Source organism: Phaethon lepturus, unplaced genomic scaffold, assembly GCF_000687285.1.
Source record: "Phaethon lepturus isolate BGI_N335 unplaced genomic scaffold, ASM68728v1 scaffold50044, whole genome shotgun sequence".
NCBI lineage: Eukaryota > Metazoa > Chordata > Aves > Phaethontiformes > Phaethontidae > Phaethon > Phaethon lepturus.
Genome location: NW_010534974.1, coordinates 1,882 through 12,600, shown reverse-complemented (window position 1 = coordinate 12,600; position 10,719 = coordinate 1,882). Strand labels below are relative to the sequence as shown.

General features: G+C 54.9%; 1 protein-coding gene across 1 annotated transcript; it reads left to right on the top strand.

The window, feature by feature from the left end:
- Nucleotides 1-1,046: 1,046 nt before the first annotated feature.
- AHCYL1 (adenosylhomocysteinase-like 1) lies at nucleotides 1,047-10,358 on the top strand. The gene is made up of 16 exons (XM_010285657.1): nucleotides 1,047-1,155; nucleotides 1,477-1,620; nucleotides 2,455-2,555; nucleotides 2,849-2,951; nucleotides 3,211-3,305; nucleotides 4,184-4,290; nucleotides 4,373-4,489; nucleotides 4,703-4,766; nucleotides 6,210-6,298; nucleotides 6,771-6,841; nucleotides 7,314-7,408; nucleotides 7,493-7,591; nucleotides 8,149-8,217; nucleotides 9,409-9,487; nucleotides 9,972-10,092; nucleotides 10,239-10,358. The coding sequence occupies exons 1-16, from the start codon at nucleotides 1,065-1,067 to the stop codon at nucleotides 10,243-10,245; spliced, it is 1,452 nt and encodes a 483-aa protein (XP_010283959.1). The 5' UTR covers nucleotides 1,047-1,064; the 3' UTR covers nucleotides 10,246-10,358.
- The last annotated feature ends 361 nt before the right edge of the window (nucleotides 10,359-10,719 follow it).

Genomic DNA, 10,719 nt, shown 5'->3' with positions numbered 1-10,719 from the left:
AATTAAATCCTGCAGCGATGCAATCGGAGGGGAGAGGCCGTGCTGGGGCTCTTTGTCAGGGTCCCTTGCGTGGCAGCGTGCCGGGGAAGGGGGGCATCAGCCTGGATTCGCTGGCACTTTTCCTAATTCCCTTTCATCTCCATTGTGTCTCTCTCGCAGAAGCAGCAATAAGGCTTTTTGCTGGCCGGTCAGACGGGATGAGTACAGCAGCTGAGCGGTTCGGGGCTATTTTTCCCTTCCTTTTGGCCCAACACACTTGAATTTTTCCCTTCCTTTTGGCCCAACACAGTTGAATTTGATGAGCTGGTGGTAGGTGCCGGAGCCCTGAGTTGCCTCTGGCCGAGAGAGGAAGGCGGGGTGGCTGTTGTAGGGCTTCTCTTACAATGGAAACATCTGTAATGCAGAGGAGACCGAAAGGCAATGCAATGTCAACTACTTTTTGTTGAAATGTTCTCTCTTGCTGAGTTGTTTTTTCTTCCTGCTTTTAGTGTCGATGTTGGAAGGATGTGCCATGTTTTTAACCCGTGGGATGCTCTGCTCCTGGGGAAGAGCCTTGGAAGCACCAGGGATCTGAGTTTCTGCTGGGACGACCCCAGCTTTCTTGCTGCTGTACTTTTGGGCAGAAATCGGTCAGGATGGGTTGGGTTTGGAGCAGGGGCTCTGCCTGCACAGGGCTTGTCTGGAGGGCTACGTGGTATTTGTATTGTACGAGCAGCCTGACTGCCTTGGAGGAGCCTCATGGAGCCAGCAATGGGCTAAAGGGGATGTTTCAAGCCTCACTAGGTTTTATTTTTTTATCTTCAGGTGTTAGGCATAAAATCTGCTTTAACCTTCTGGTGACAGAGATGATCAGGCAGAGGAGAGGGTTCAATTTTTGCCATCTGTAGCCACAGATCTCTTCCTTGATGCATTTGGTGGTGCTTATTTCTGGGCCTACAGCAGTCAAGGTGGACTGAAGGAAGCCACGGGCCGCTATAGCCTGGAAAGATGATGTGCCATAAGGAGCACCTGGTGATTTAGCACTTCTTTCTTTGCACTTTCAGCAAATCCAATTTGCAGATGATATGCAGGAGTTCACCAAGTTCCCAACCAAGACTGGCCGTCGGTCCTTGTCCCGCTCCATCTCGCAGTCTTCCACCGACAGCTACAGCTCCGGTAGGTGCTGGGGTCCTTGTCCATGTCTGGTCTTCTCCCGAATCTGGCGTTGGTGCTGCTGTGAACGTGCTGCTCACAGTGCATGTCGGGATGCTCCATGCTGCTGTGGTGTACTCGGATGCGGAGGGGATAATTCTGGGGGTTCCTGAAACTCAGGCATTGATTACCAGTTGGTTAGTTCTGGGTTTTTTTAGGGAGCAAGAGTGCAAAATTCCTTCTGGACAGTGGCTTTTATGTGTGTGAAAGCTGGAAAGCGAAACGGAGCAGAAACCTGAAGGGTAGGAGGTCCTGGGGTAACAGGGATTCCTCTCCTGGCTTTAGCTGCCTCCTACACGGACAGCTCTGATGACGAGGTGTCCCCCCGCGAGAAACAACAAACCAACTCCAAAGGCAGCAGCAATTTCTGTGTGAAGAACATCAAGCAGGCAGAGTTTGGGCGCCGGGAGATCGAGATTGCTGAACAAGGTAAAAGTGGAGCGTGGGGTTCGTGGGGCTTGCGGCCGGGTGCCGTGCTCTCCGGAGACCGAGAGCTGCGCCGTGGCAATTCCCACAACTCATGCTACAGCCTCGGATAGACATCCCCCCCCGAATCACCAGATCAAGTGGGGAAGAGCTAGACGTGACAGCAAACATCGATGATGTGTGGCATTCATTTTCTAATGACAGCAGGGTTCTTGTAGGGTTTAATGTTCTGGTGGCTTTGGATGAGAAACCTCAGTGGGCAAGGATCTTGCAACACCTTTGGAGACATGAAAATGGACAGTCCCAACCCCTTCCCCTGGGGCTTGTGGGAAGCTGAGTTACCATTTCCAGTGGGGTGATTGGGTAACTTTGCTTTCGGGCTCCTCTTACACGCATGTTGCCAAAGCCTTAGAAAGGGAAGATAATCCAGGCACATTTAGAGCAGCTCTTCTGAGATGTGGCAGCACTGTTTTCATCTTCTTTAGGTGCTTCTCCTTGATGCTCTTCTGCTGGAGGGCTGGTGGCTGTCCTTAGCTGGGGCACACCAGATGCCTGCCTTGGGCAGTGCCGGTGCCAGACCTCTCTTGTTACGTGGTCGGAAGGACACCGTGTCCTGGGTGGCTTTGTCAAGTGGCAAATAACACTGGTGTTCTGATCCCATTTTGGACACACCTGCCAGGCCAGAGATGAGGAGTTCTCTCCATGGCTGTGTAACGACTGTAGCAAAAACTGTGGGGCTGGATGTAGCCTGTGAGACCTCAGGAAGGAGAGCAGATCTGGCAGAGAGGGACCTCTCTAGACTAAGCCATCAGTAAAACCCCTCTGTTCCTTTTACAGACATGTCCGCTCTGATTTCACTCAGGAAACGAGCTCAAGGGGAGAAACCTTTGGCTGGAGCGAAAATTGTGGGCTGTACCCACATTACAGCACAGACTGCGGTGAGTGGCTGCCTGTTTGGGCTTTCTGGAGTGGGAGAAACCTGTTTTACCCCAGGGAAGAAAGTCTCTTAAGTTTCCCAGCCTTGGGCAATTGGAGGAGGTACCTTCACTTTTCTGGAAGCATCTTGGAAAAGTTCTGCTGCCCACGTTTGCCCACGGCAGTGTTTGCTGGAGCCGATCTCTGCTCGGTTCCTCGCTGCGCGTTGCACAAGGCTGTGCTCAGGACGCTGCGCTGGTGTGCTTGTGCCCATCACCGCTCCCCCGGGCCTGCCGCTCACCCCGCTCTCTCGCAGGTGCTGATCGAGACGCTGTGTGCGCTGGGAGCGCAGTGCCGCTGGTCTGCCTGTAACATCTATTCCACCCAGAATGAAGTGGCGGCTGCCTTGGCAGAAGCTGGTGAGTACAGCTGAGCCTGGAGATGCAGAGCCCTTCCAGCCCCTCCTGGCTCTGTAGCTTTGTCCTGGCCGGCCGGTTTAAGGAATGGTTTGGACCACGTAGCCTTTAGGGAGGGATAACAGGTCTGATCCTGTTGTGGGCTGTGGTTTGATCTCTGTATGGCCCCTTGGCCCTCCTGTCCGTGGCTTTCCTGAATTGGCCAAGCAGGAGAGAGCTCTGCCAAACTCAGCAGATGCCAAGGATGCTCCTCTTCTTCTAGGTGTTGCCGTGTTTGCCTGGAAGGGGGAGTCGGAGGATGACTTCTGGTGGTGCATTGACCGCTGTGTTAACGTAGATGGCTGGCAGGCCAACATGGTAATGAGCCTTCTTCCAGCCCTTCCTCTTCCTCTGTGGAGTGGTCACGGGGTGCTCCTCACCCTTCCCTCCCTGGGGCTCCTCCTGGGAGCCTGATGGGGCTGCCTGGGCATCTGCTGGTGTTGCAAAGGCCTCTGAGTCCCCATTAGAGTGGGGGTGCTGGAGAATGGCAGCTGGAGCTGGGTTGGGGGCTACTGTTGGGTGTTGTGGGGTCTGCAGAGGTGGTGTCCCAAGTTGGTACGGCCCGATGGCATGGGAGCATCTCCTGCTGGAGCTGCCAACGAGTCGAGAAACCACAGGACGTCTTTCCCTCCAGGGTCAGCCCTACGGGAGCTGCCCCAGCCGCTCCTCTCTTGGCACAGATCCCATCCACCCTCTCCCAAAGAGAGAGGGGTCTCTGCAGGGGACCTTTCCCTTGCTGGCAGCAGATGACGACTCTCACTACCTTTGTGTATGGTCCGTGATCACTAATGATGCAAAAGCATCCGTCAGTGGGCTGTGACAACTCCCGCAGCCTTTCCTCTTGACTCTTTGCTTTCAGGGCATGAATGTTGTGGCGTCCTTCTGATCTCAGCCTGTTTAGTTAGTGCTGCCTGGGGTCACGTTTCCAGGCTGCAGAGCAACAGCAGGGACAGAAAACCCTGTCAGGATCTGTCAGCTCCGTGCAGGGGGTAAGAAATCCTCTGTTTTGGAGGAGACCTCGAGTTGCTGGCATCTAGGGGAACCCCAGGAGCCCTGGCCCCCAGGCCTCTGCCCAAACAGCCCGCCATCAGCGCCTGAAGATGCTCTCCATCTCTTTTTCCCTGTCCTGTCCCCAGCGAGTGCTTTTCCTGGTGGAAGGCCTGACTGCTCCATGCTCTTCCTTGCCTGTTCTCTAGATCCTGGATGACGGTGGGGACCTGACCCATTGGGTTTATAAGAAATACCCCAACGTATTCAAGAAGATCCGAGGGATTGTGGAGGAGAGCGTGACCGGTGTGCACAGGTAGGAGGTTTGGGAAGGCTGATCTGGAGATCTGTTATTGGGTTGCCACTCTCTGCTCTGACCTGCCTCTGTCCTCTTCCAGGCTGTACCAGCTCTCCAAGGCCGGGAAGCTGTGTGTCCCAGCCATGAATGTGAACGACTCCGTCACCAAGCAGAAATTTGATAACCTATATTGCTGCCGGGAATCCATCCTGGATGGGTGAGTCCAACCCTTCTCCCCATCCGCATTGTCACTCTCACACCCGTGGATTTGGCTCTGGCTCCTCTTGAGCAGAGATCGGGCTCTTTGCTGCTTTGCCCTTGCTGTGTGCTTGCAGGACCTGGTTTTGGGGGCTCGCAGCGGAGCGCTGCGCTGTGCCGTCAGCGGTGTGCGCTTGACTAATCCCAACACAGGTCTCTCTCTGTCCCCCAGCCTGAAGAGGACCACGGATGTGATGTTTGGAGGGAAGCAAGTGGTGGTTTGTGGTTATGGGGAGGTGAGTTTCGTAAGCGGCAGTCGGCGGAGCTGTGAGTCAGCCTCCCCCCGAGCCATCCTTCCCCTGAGCTCAGCATCCTGCTTCTTCCCTGTGCAAAGACTTGCCCTTGATATAGGAGTGGATCAAACCTGGTGAGCGATTACCAGGGAGATCTTGCTAGAACCTGCTGGGGGGCTGGAGCATCAGATTTTCCAGTTTGCCTGCAGATTAGCTGGGCTGCAAATACGACAGTTGCTGGGAACACTGGCCTGAATTATAACTACCCATGGGTGCTCCCATCTGCTATCGCTGGACCGAATTCAGCATCCAGCCTGGCTGTCACCAAGCCTGGGACAGAGGAGGCTGAGGGGCAGGCTGCATCTTGCTGGTGGATAATGTTCTGACAGAGGGGAATCGTATTGTGAACTTGTAAACGATCCTGCCCTGGAAGAGCACGGAGCTGGGAGCTGACACCTTCCCTCCATCTGTGCGCTGTCCGCCTGGGTGTTTATCTTCCCGCGCTGCGAAGAGCCTGGCAGTAGGTGCAAATGCTCTTCCCGGCAGGAACATGCTTACTAATTTATTTAGACACCAGCGGAGCCCAGCTCTGCTCGACCAAGAGGCTGCGCTGGCTCTTGTCCTGGCGTCTGATTTTTCAGTCATGAGTTGTGCTGGGAGCTGTAGCCTCCAAGGCCTGTCCTGAGATTTGATGGACTTCTTCAAAACAAGGGAGTCCTTCCATCCTCACTGGTTTCCCCTTTGGATATGGGTTGGAGTCCCAGTTTGCCCTGCCTGGCTGTTTTCAGTAGACCTGAGGTCGGAGCTGGGTGATAAGTGAGGGTGTCTCTGGAGATTTTTTGGTGCCTGGTGGCATCTTGCTGGTCAGAAAACAGGGTTGAGCATGGGTATGTGCGGATTAGCCAGGTGTTAGTGTGGGTAAGTGGCGTGGAGAGCCAGACTTCAGCTTAATTTTGTAGTGAGGAGAGGAATCGAGTCAGAAGTGCTGTTAAGGAGCTCTGCTCTCCCCTGTGCTGATATGGGAGCATGGGATGGAGGATCTGTCCCCTGATCAGTGCAGGACAGCTCTGAACGCCAAAGAAACCCTTTGGCTTAAGGGCAAGTGGGGGAAGTGCGTGCTCGTCCGGACTGGCTTTAATCTCCTCTTGGAGGAGAGCTCAGAAGGGCTCCTGCAATGCTGGGGGCTGCGCAGGCTGCGAGCGTGTTGGTTTTGGGAAGCTCCTGCCAGCTGGTGGCCGTGCTGGGGGTCGGTGGCCTTGGAGGGGGAGCTGGGCTTGCAGCAGAAGTGCCACTCGCCAGGTACATCGCTGAGCTGCTCCTGACATCAGGCAGACAGTGGGCACGAGCGTCTCCCAGCCTGGGACGCGCTCAGGCTGTTTTAGGGAAGGGATTGTAGTGCTGGGTGTGTCCTGTGTTGGGCTTCGCACTGACGCTTTGCCTCGGCAGGTCGGCAAGGGATGCTGTGCTGCTCTGAAAGCCCTGGGAGCAATCGTCTACGTCACGGAGATTGACCCCATCTGCGCTCTCCAGGCTTGGTAAGACGTTACATGCTGCTTGTGAGCATCTCTTCATCTGCTCTCTGGCCTCCTTTAAACTCTGACGGAGGCTGAAACAGAGCCAGGAGGGTCTGTGGCTCGTCTCAGAGAATATACGTCTTGCTGCGGTGTGATGGGGAAGGGCTAGGGCAGCTTTCAGGGCTGGCTCAGTGGTGGGGTACCAGGCACTGGCTTTGACTGGCTTGGGAAGGGTTCGTGCAGGGCTGGCTGAATGCTCCACACGTTCCCTGGCTCCTCCAACATCTGTGAGAGCAGGTCTGACGCCGCATCCTTTGCACAGCCCTTCCTCATGCATCTGGCATCCCTGGGGGTGTGGAAGGATGGCCTGGCTGCTGTGTGGGCAGTTTGGAGCTGCTGCAGCAGTACAGCGCTGAGGTCCCTCCTGCCCTGGGGCAGAGAGGGAAAGGGCTTCTCTTCCTCATCGTGGTCCCTCTCCCCCTTTTTTTGCCAGCATGGATGGATTTCGGGTGGTGAAGCTGAGCGAAGTAATCCGTCAGGTGGATGTTGTCATCACCTGCACAGGTAGGGATGGAGAAGGTTGTGGGTGAGCCTTGGAGCAGGCTAAGAAGGAGCAGTCATTCCCGCGCGGGTGTCCCAAGGGCTCTGGGGGAGCTGGGAATGGAGGGCACTTCGCTGCCATGCGCTGCTAATTTTCCGAGAGCAGTAGCTGTGCTCCGGCAAGAGCTTGTCATCCTACTCCCCCAGTCTGCTATTTGGTCACAGTCCTCCTCAGCCCCTGGGAGGAGGGACATCACAGGCATGTGTCCCAGGAGTATTTTGGGGTCTCCTAGAGCCTGGTTAATTCATGGGACCAAAAATCAACACGCATCCCATGTGTTTCTCTGTTGTCACAGCCAGGAGGGCACTTGTGCTGGTGTGAGTTCATTTGATGTTGCCCCAAGCTGAGCTTCTCTGACTCGAGTGCAGGGAAGGAGAAATCAGGGGATTTATATTTCCACTGCCTTGGGTTCATCTGTGCCCCCTCTGCCTGCAGGAAACAAGAACGTCGTGACCAGAGAACACCTGGATCGGATGAAGAACAGCTGCATCGTGTGCAACATGGGCCACTCCAACACCGAGATCGATGTGGTGAGTCCGCCTGCGGCCTCGACGGCTGCGAACGCCCCGCCATCCTCTTGTGATGACTCCAGCCTCTTCCTCCTGCTCTTGCAGACAAGCCTCCGGACCCCGGAGCTGACCTGGGAGCGGGTCCGCTCCCAAGTGGACCACGTCATCTGGCCGGATGGGAAGCGGGTGGTGCTGCTGGCCGAGGTGTGCTGAGCGCCGTGCCACAACCTTGCTTTGGGCCTCTGTCAGGAAATCACTGCGTGCCAGAGTTTGTAACGGAGGTTTAACCAGGTGGAAAGGTGCTAGGAGGAGGTTCAGAGCTCAAGAAAGTGTTTCTTGGTTAAATTTTTATTTTTTTCCCCTTTTCTTGAGACTGGGGAAGTATCATGTACCACATGCAGCCACAGAGGTGTCATCTGGCTCCGTTCTTTCGAGCCGGGAGCCACCCCTATTAGCCAAACGCTGTCTGCTTCTGGCTTTGGCAGGGTTTCCCGTGCAGCAAACCGCCTGGGTGTCTCCTCTTCCCACCTGAGCTCTCCTGGCAGTAGGAGGCACTGGCTCTTTCTAGCAACCACAAAACTTCCCTGCCTTAAAGCTAAGGGCTAGAGTGGAAACTGGTCACATAGGTGGCCCTTGAATCACTGTGCTGTGGTTGCCCCCCGCCCCAGGGAGGGGGTCAAGGTGAATCTTCTCTGGAGACTCAATTCTGTTTGGCTCTGGGGGCAAGTTCAGCTCTGCAAACTCCTCCTGCTGTCTCCTAGGGCCGTCTTCTCAACCTGAGCTGCTCCACGGTTCCCACCTTTGTTCTCTCCATCACGGCCACCACTCAGGTCCGTATGCTGCAGGGCCGGCGTGCGAGGGGTGGAGGATGCTCTGAGGCCTTGCACGAGCCTCGGGGTGCGGACGGTTGGGAGAAGCTGGGAATGTGCAGTTGGATGGGTCCTTGGGATGGCCCTGGTGCCGGAGGTACCGTAGCCACCACCTCTCGGCTGGGATGCAGTTAATGATGGCGTGAACTTACTGCTTTGGTCACAGCTGGGAAAGAGCTTTTTAAATGAGCCAGGCTTCATGGCAGAGCTCCTGCTGTGCTATAAGCCCCTGGAGCTCCCATAGCACAGGTTTAAGCTTGCCTCAAAGCAAGGCTTTGTTTTGTCTTTGGCCTCTGTTTTCTACAGCACAAAAAAAACCCCCAGGGTGAGTTTTGGGGATCTAGAGGTCAGTGGTTAAAATGCTCCCCAGCATCAGTGCTGGCTCCGCTGGGCGGACACGGCTTGAGTCTTGCACTGTTTGTCGTGACTCTGCCTTTCCGAAGAGAACGATGATTAAATTTGGCTCCGCTCTGAGATCTGCAGTCGGTGCTGGCTGTGCGAGCAGCCGAGGCCGGCGCAGCCCTCGGTCGGAGAGTGATGGAAGAAACATGGAGGGGACTGATGGCTGGGGACTGCGATGGTGGGGAGGACAGCCACGGTAACGGTGGGGGGAATTTCCTTATCCTCACACTTGTCAGCCCAAACCGACGGGGACCGGGGCTGTGTTTTGGACCTGGCTCTTGGCTGCATGAACTGGCGCTTGGGCGAGATACAGTTTTATTTCTGCTGAAGGAGCGGCCGTGGTTTTTGGGGCGATATCGCCAGCTTAGAACGAGCAATCCCTTCGTTTCTGCGTGACGCAGAAGCTGTATGGTTTAAGAGAATCAGAGCTGCTCCCCTCTCCTCCATCCTTGTGTTCTGGTTTTCCCCAGGGCGTTAAGCCCAGATGCTTCAAACAAACTGGGTGGCACCTCATCTCTGATCTCTCTGCTCCTCCCCCAGGGGCGGTGGGATTATGGATACCCAAAGAGGGATATACCCTTAGGTGGAAGCCTTTCCTTCAAGGCATTTTGGAAATGATTGGCCCCTCCTTCAGGCTCCCAAACCCTTATCTCTGCTGCCGAGAGCTTTGTGCCACTGTGGGTGTTCAGTGCTGCCCAGCTTGGTGGCCATCCCTGACCGTCCCCGGGCTGTCCCCTGTGATCTCTGCAGGCTCTGGCTCTGATTGAGCTTTACAACGCTCCCGAGGGCCGTTACAAACAGGACGTGTACCTGCTGCCGAAGAAGATGGGTGAGTGAAGGGAACACCCAGACTGACTTATCCCCCCGGCCGCTGTGGGCCAGCAGGTTTTGATGTGAGGAGAAACTCAAACCTGGGCTGGGAAAAATTTCCAGAGGGGGAATGAGTTCAGGCAAGCCATCAGAGGCAGCAACCTTAAAATAGGTGCAGGTTGTTCAGTTTATTTTCCTTAAATGTTCTGCAGCATGGCAGGCATCCCTTGTCCTGCAGCCTTCCTGCTCTGAGGTTTTTCATGCAACCCGTGTGCCTTTTGGTGCACATCCAGCCCTGCTCAGCACCAGCACTTGGCCTCAGCCCTGCTGTAGGCTTACATGACGGTGAATCCGTGGTGCTAGATGGCAAGAACTGCGTAGCCAGACCCAGCGTGGTGCCCTGGCCCTTTTCATGCTATATGATAAATCCATACATCGTCTTCCCGGCAGTGTAGTGGGGGACGTGCACCCGCTGATCCCCACCTTCTTTTTCCCCTGCGCAGACGAGTACGTCGCCAGCTTGCATCTGCCTTCGTTTGATGCCCACCTGACAGAACTGACAGATGATCAGGCGAAATACCTGGGACTCAACAAAAACGGGCCTTTCAAACCCAATTACTACAGGTCAGTGCCGGCCAGGGCAGGGAGCTGCCGTCTCCCCACCCGGTGGGTGCTGTTGTGGGCATCTCCTTGCACAGGGACAGCATCAGCGCCCAGGAGCTGTGTCCCCAAGCACCCATGGCCTCACTCTCCCCTCCCTTCTCTTCTAGATACTGATGGACCATACCCATGAAGGACCAGACCACACAAGGCAACATTAGAGAGATTATTTTTAAAGATAATTTTTATTTTGGTTTACCTTTTTTTTTTTTTAAACCAACAGAGGAACCTGTTTTTACATTTATCAGTGTGATTTTTAAGGTCACTCTTTTTTTTCCTCAGTTTTACCCTTTTACGTGATCACATCTCTGTCTGATCTTGGCAGACAACCTGGGATTCGCTTCTTGCTTTCATGTGGCTGAAGCCGCTGGTCACTCCCAGCCCTGGCTCCTGGAGAGGGTTTCCCTTTCCTGATGTGCCAAGGGCAGTTCATTCCTGCAGCGATGTTTTTTATTTTTTGGTTGGTTTGTTGGGGTTTTTTTCACCTTTCCAGCCTGTGTTAGCCTCGGCCGGGATCCCTGCAGATACGGAGATGCTGTTCTACCTTATCTTATGTTTCTTTCTTTGTGTGGATTATCTGCAACTTCTAAA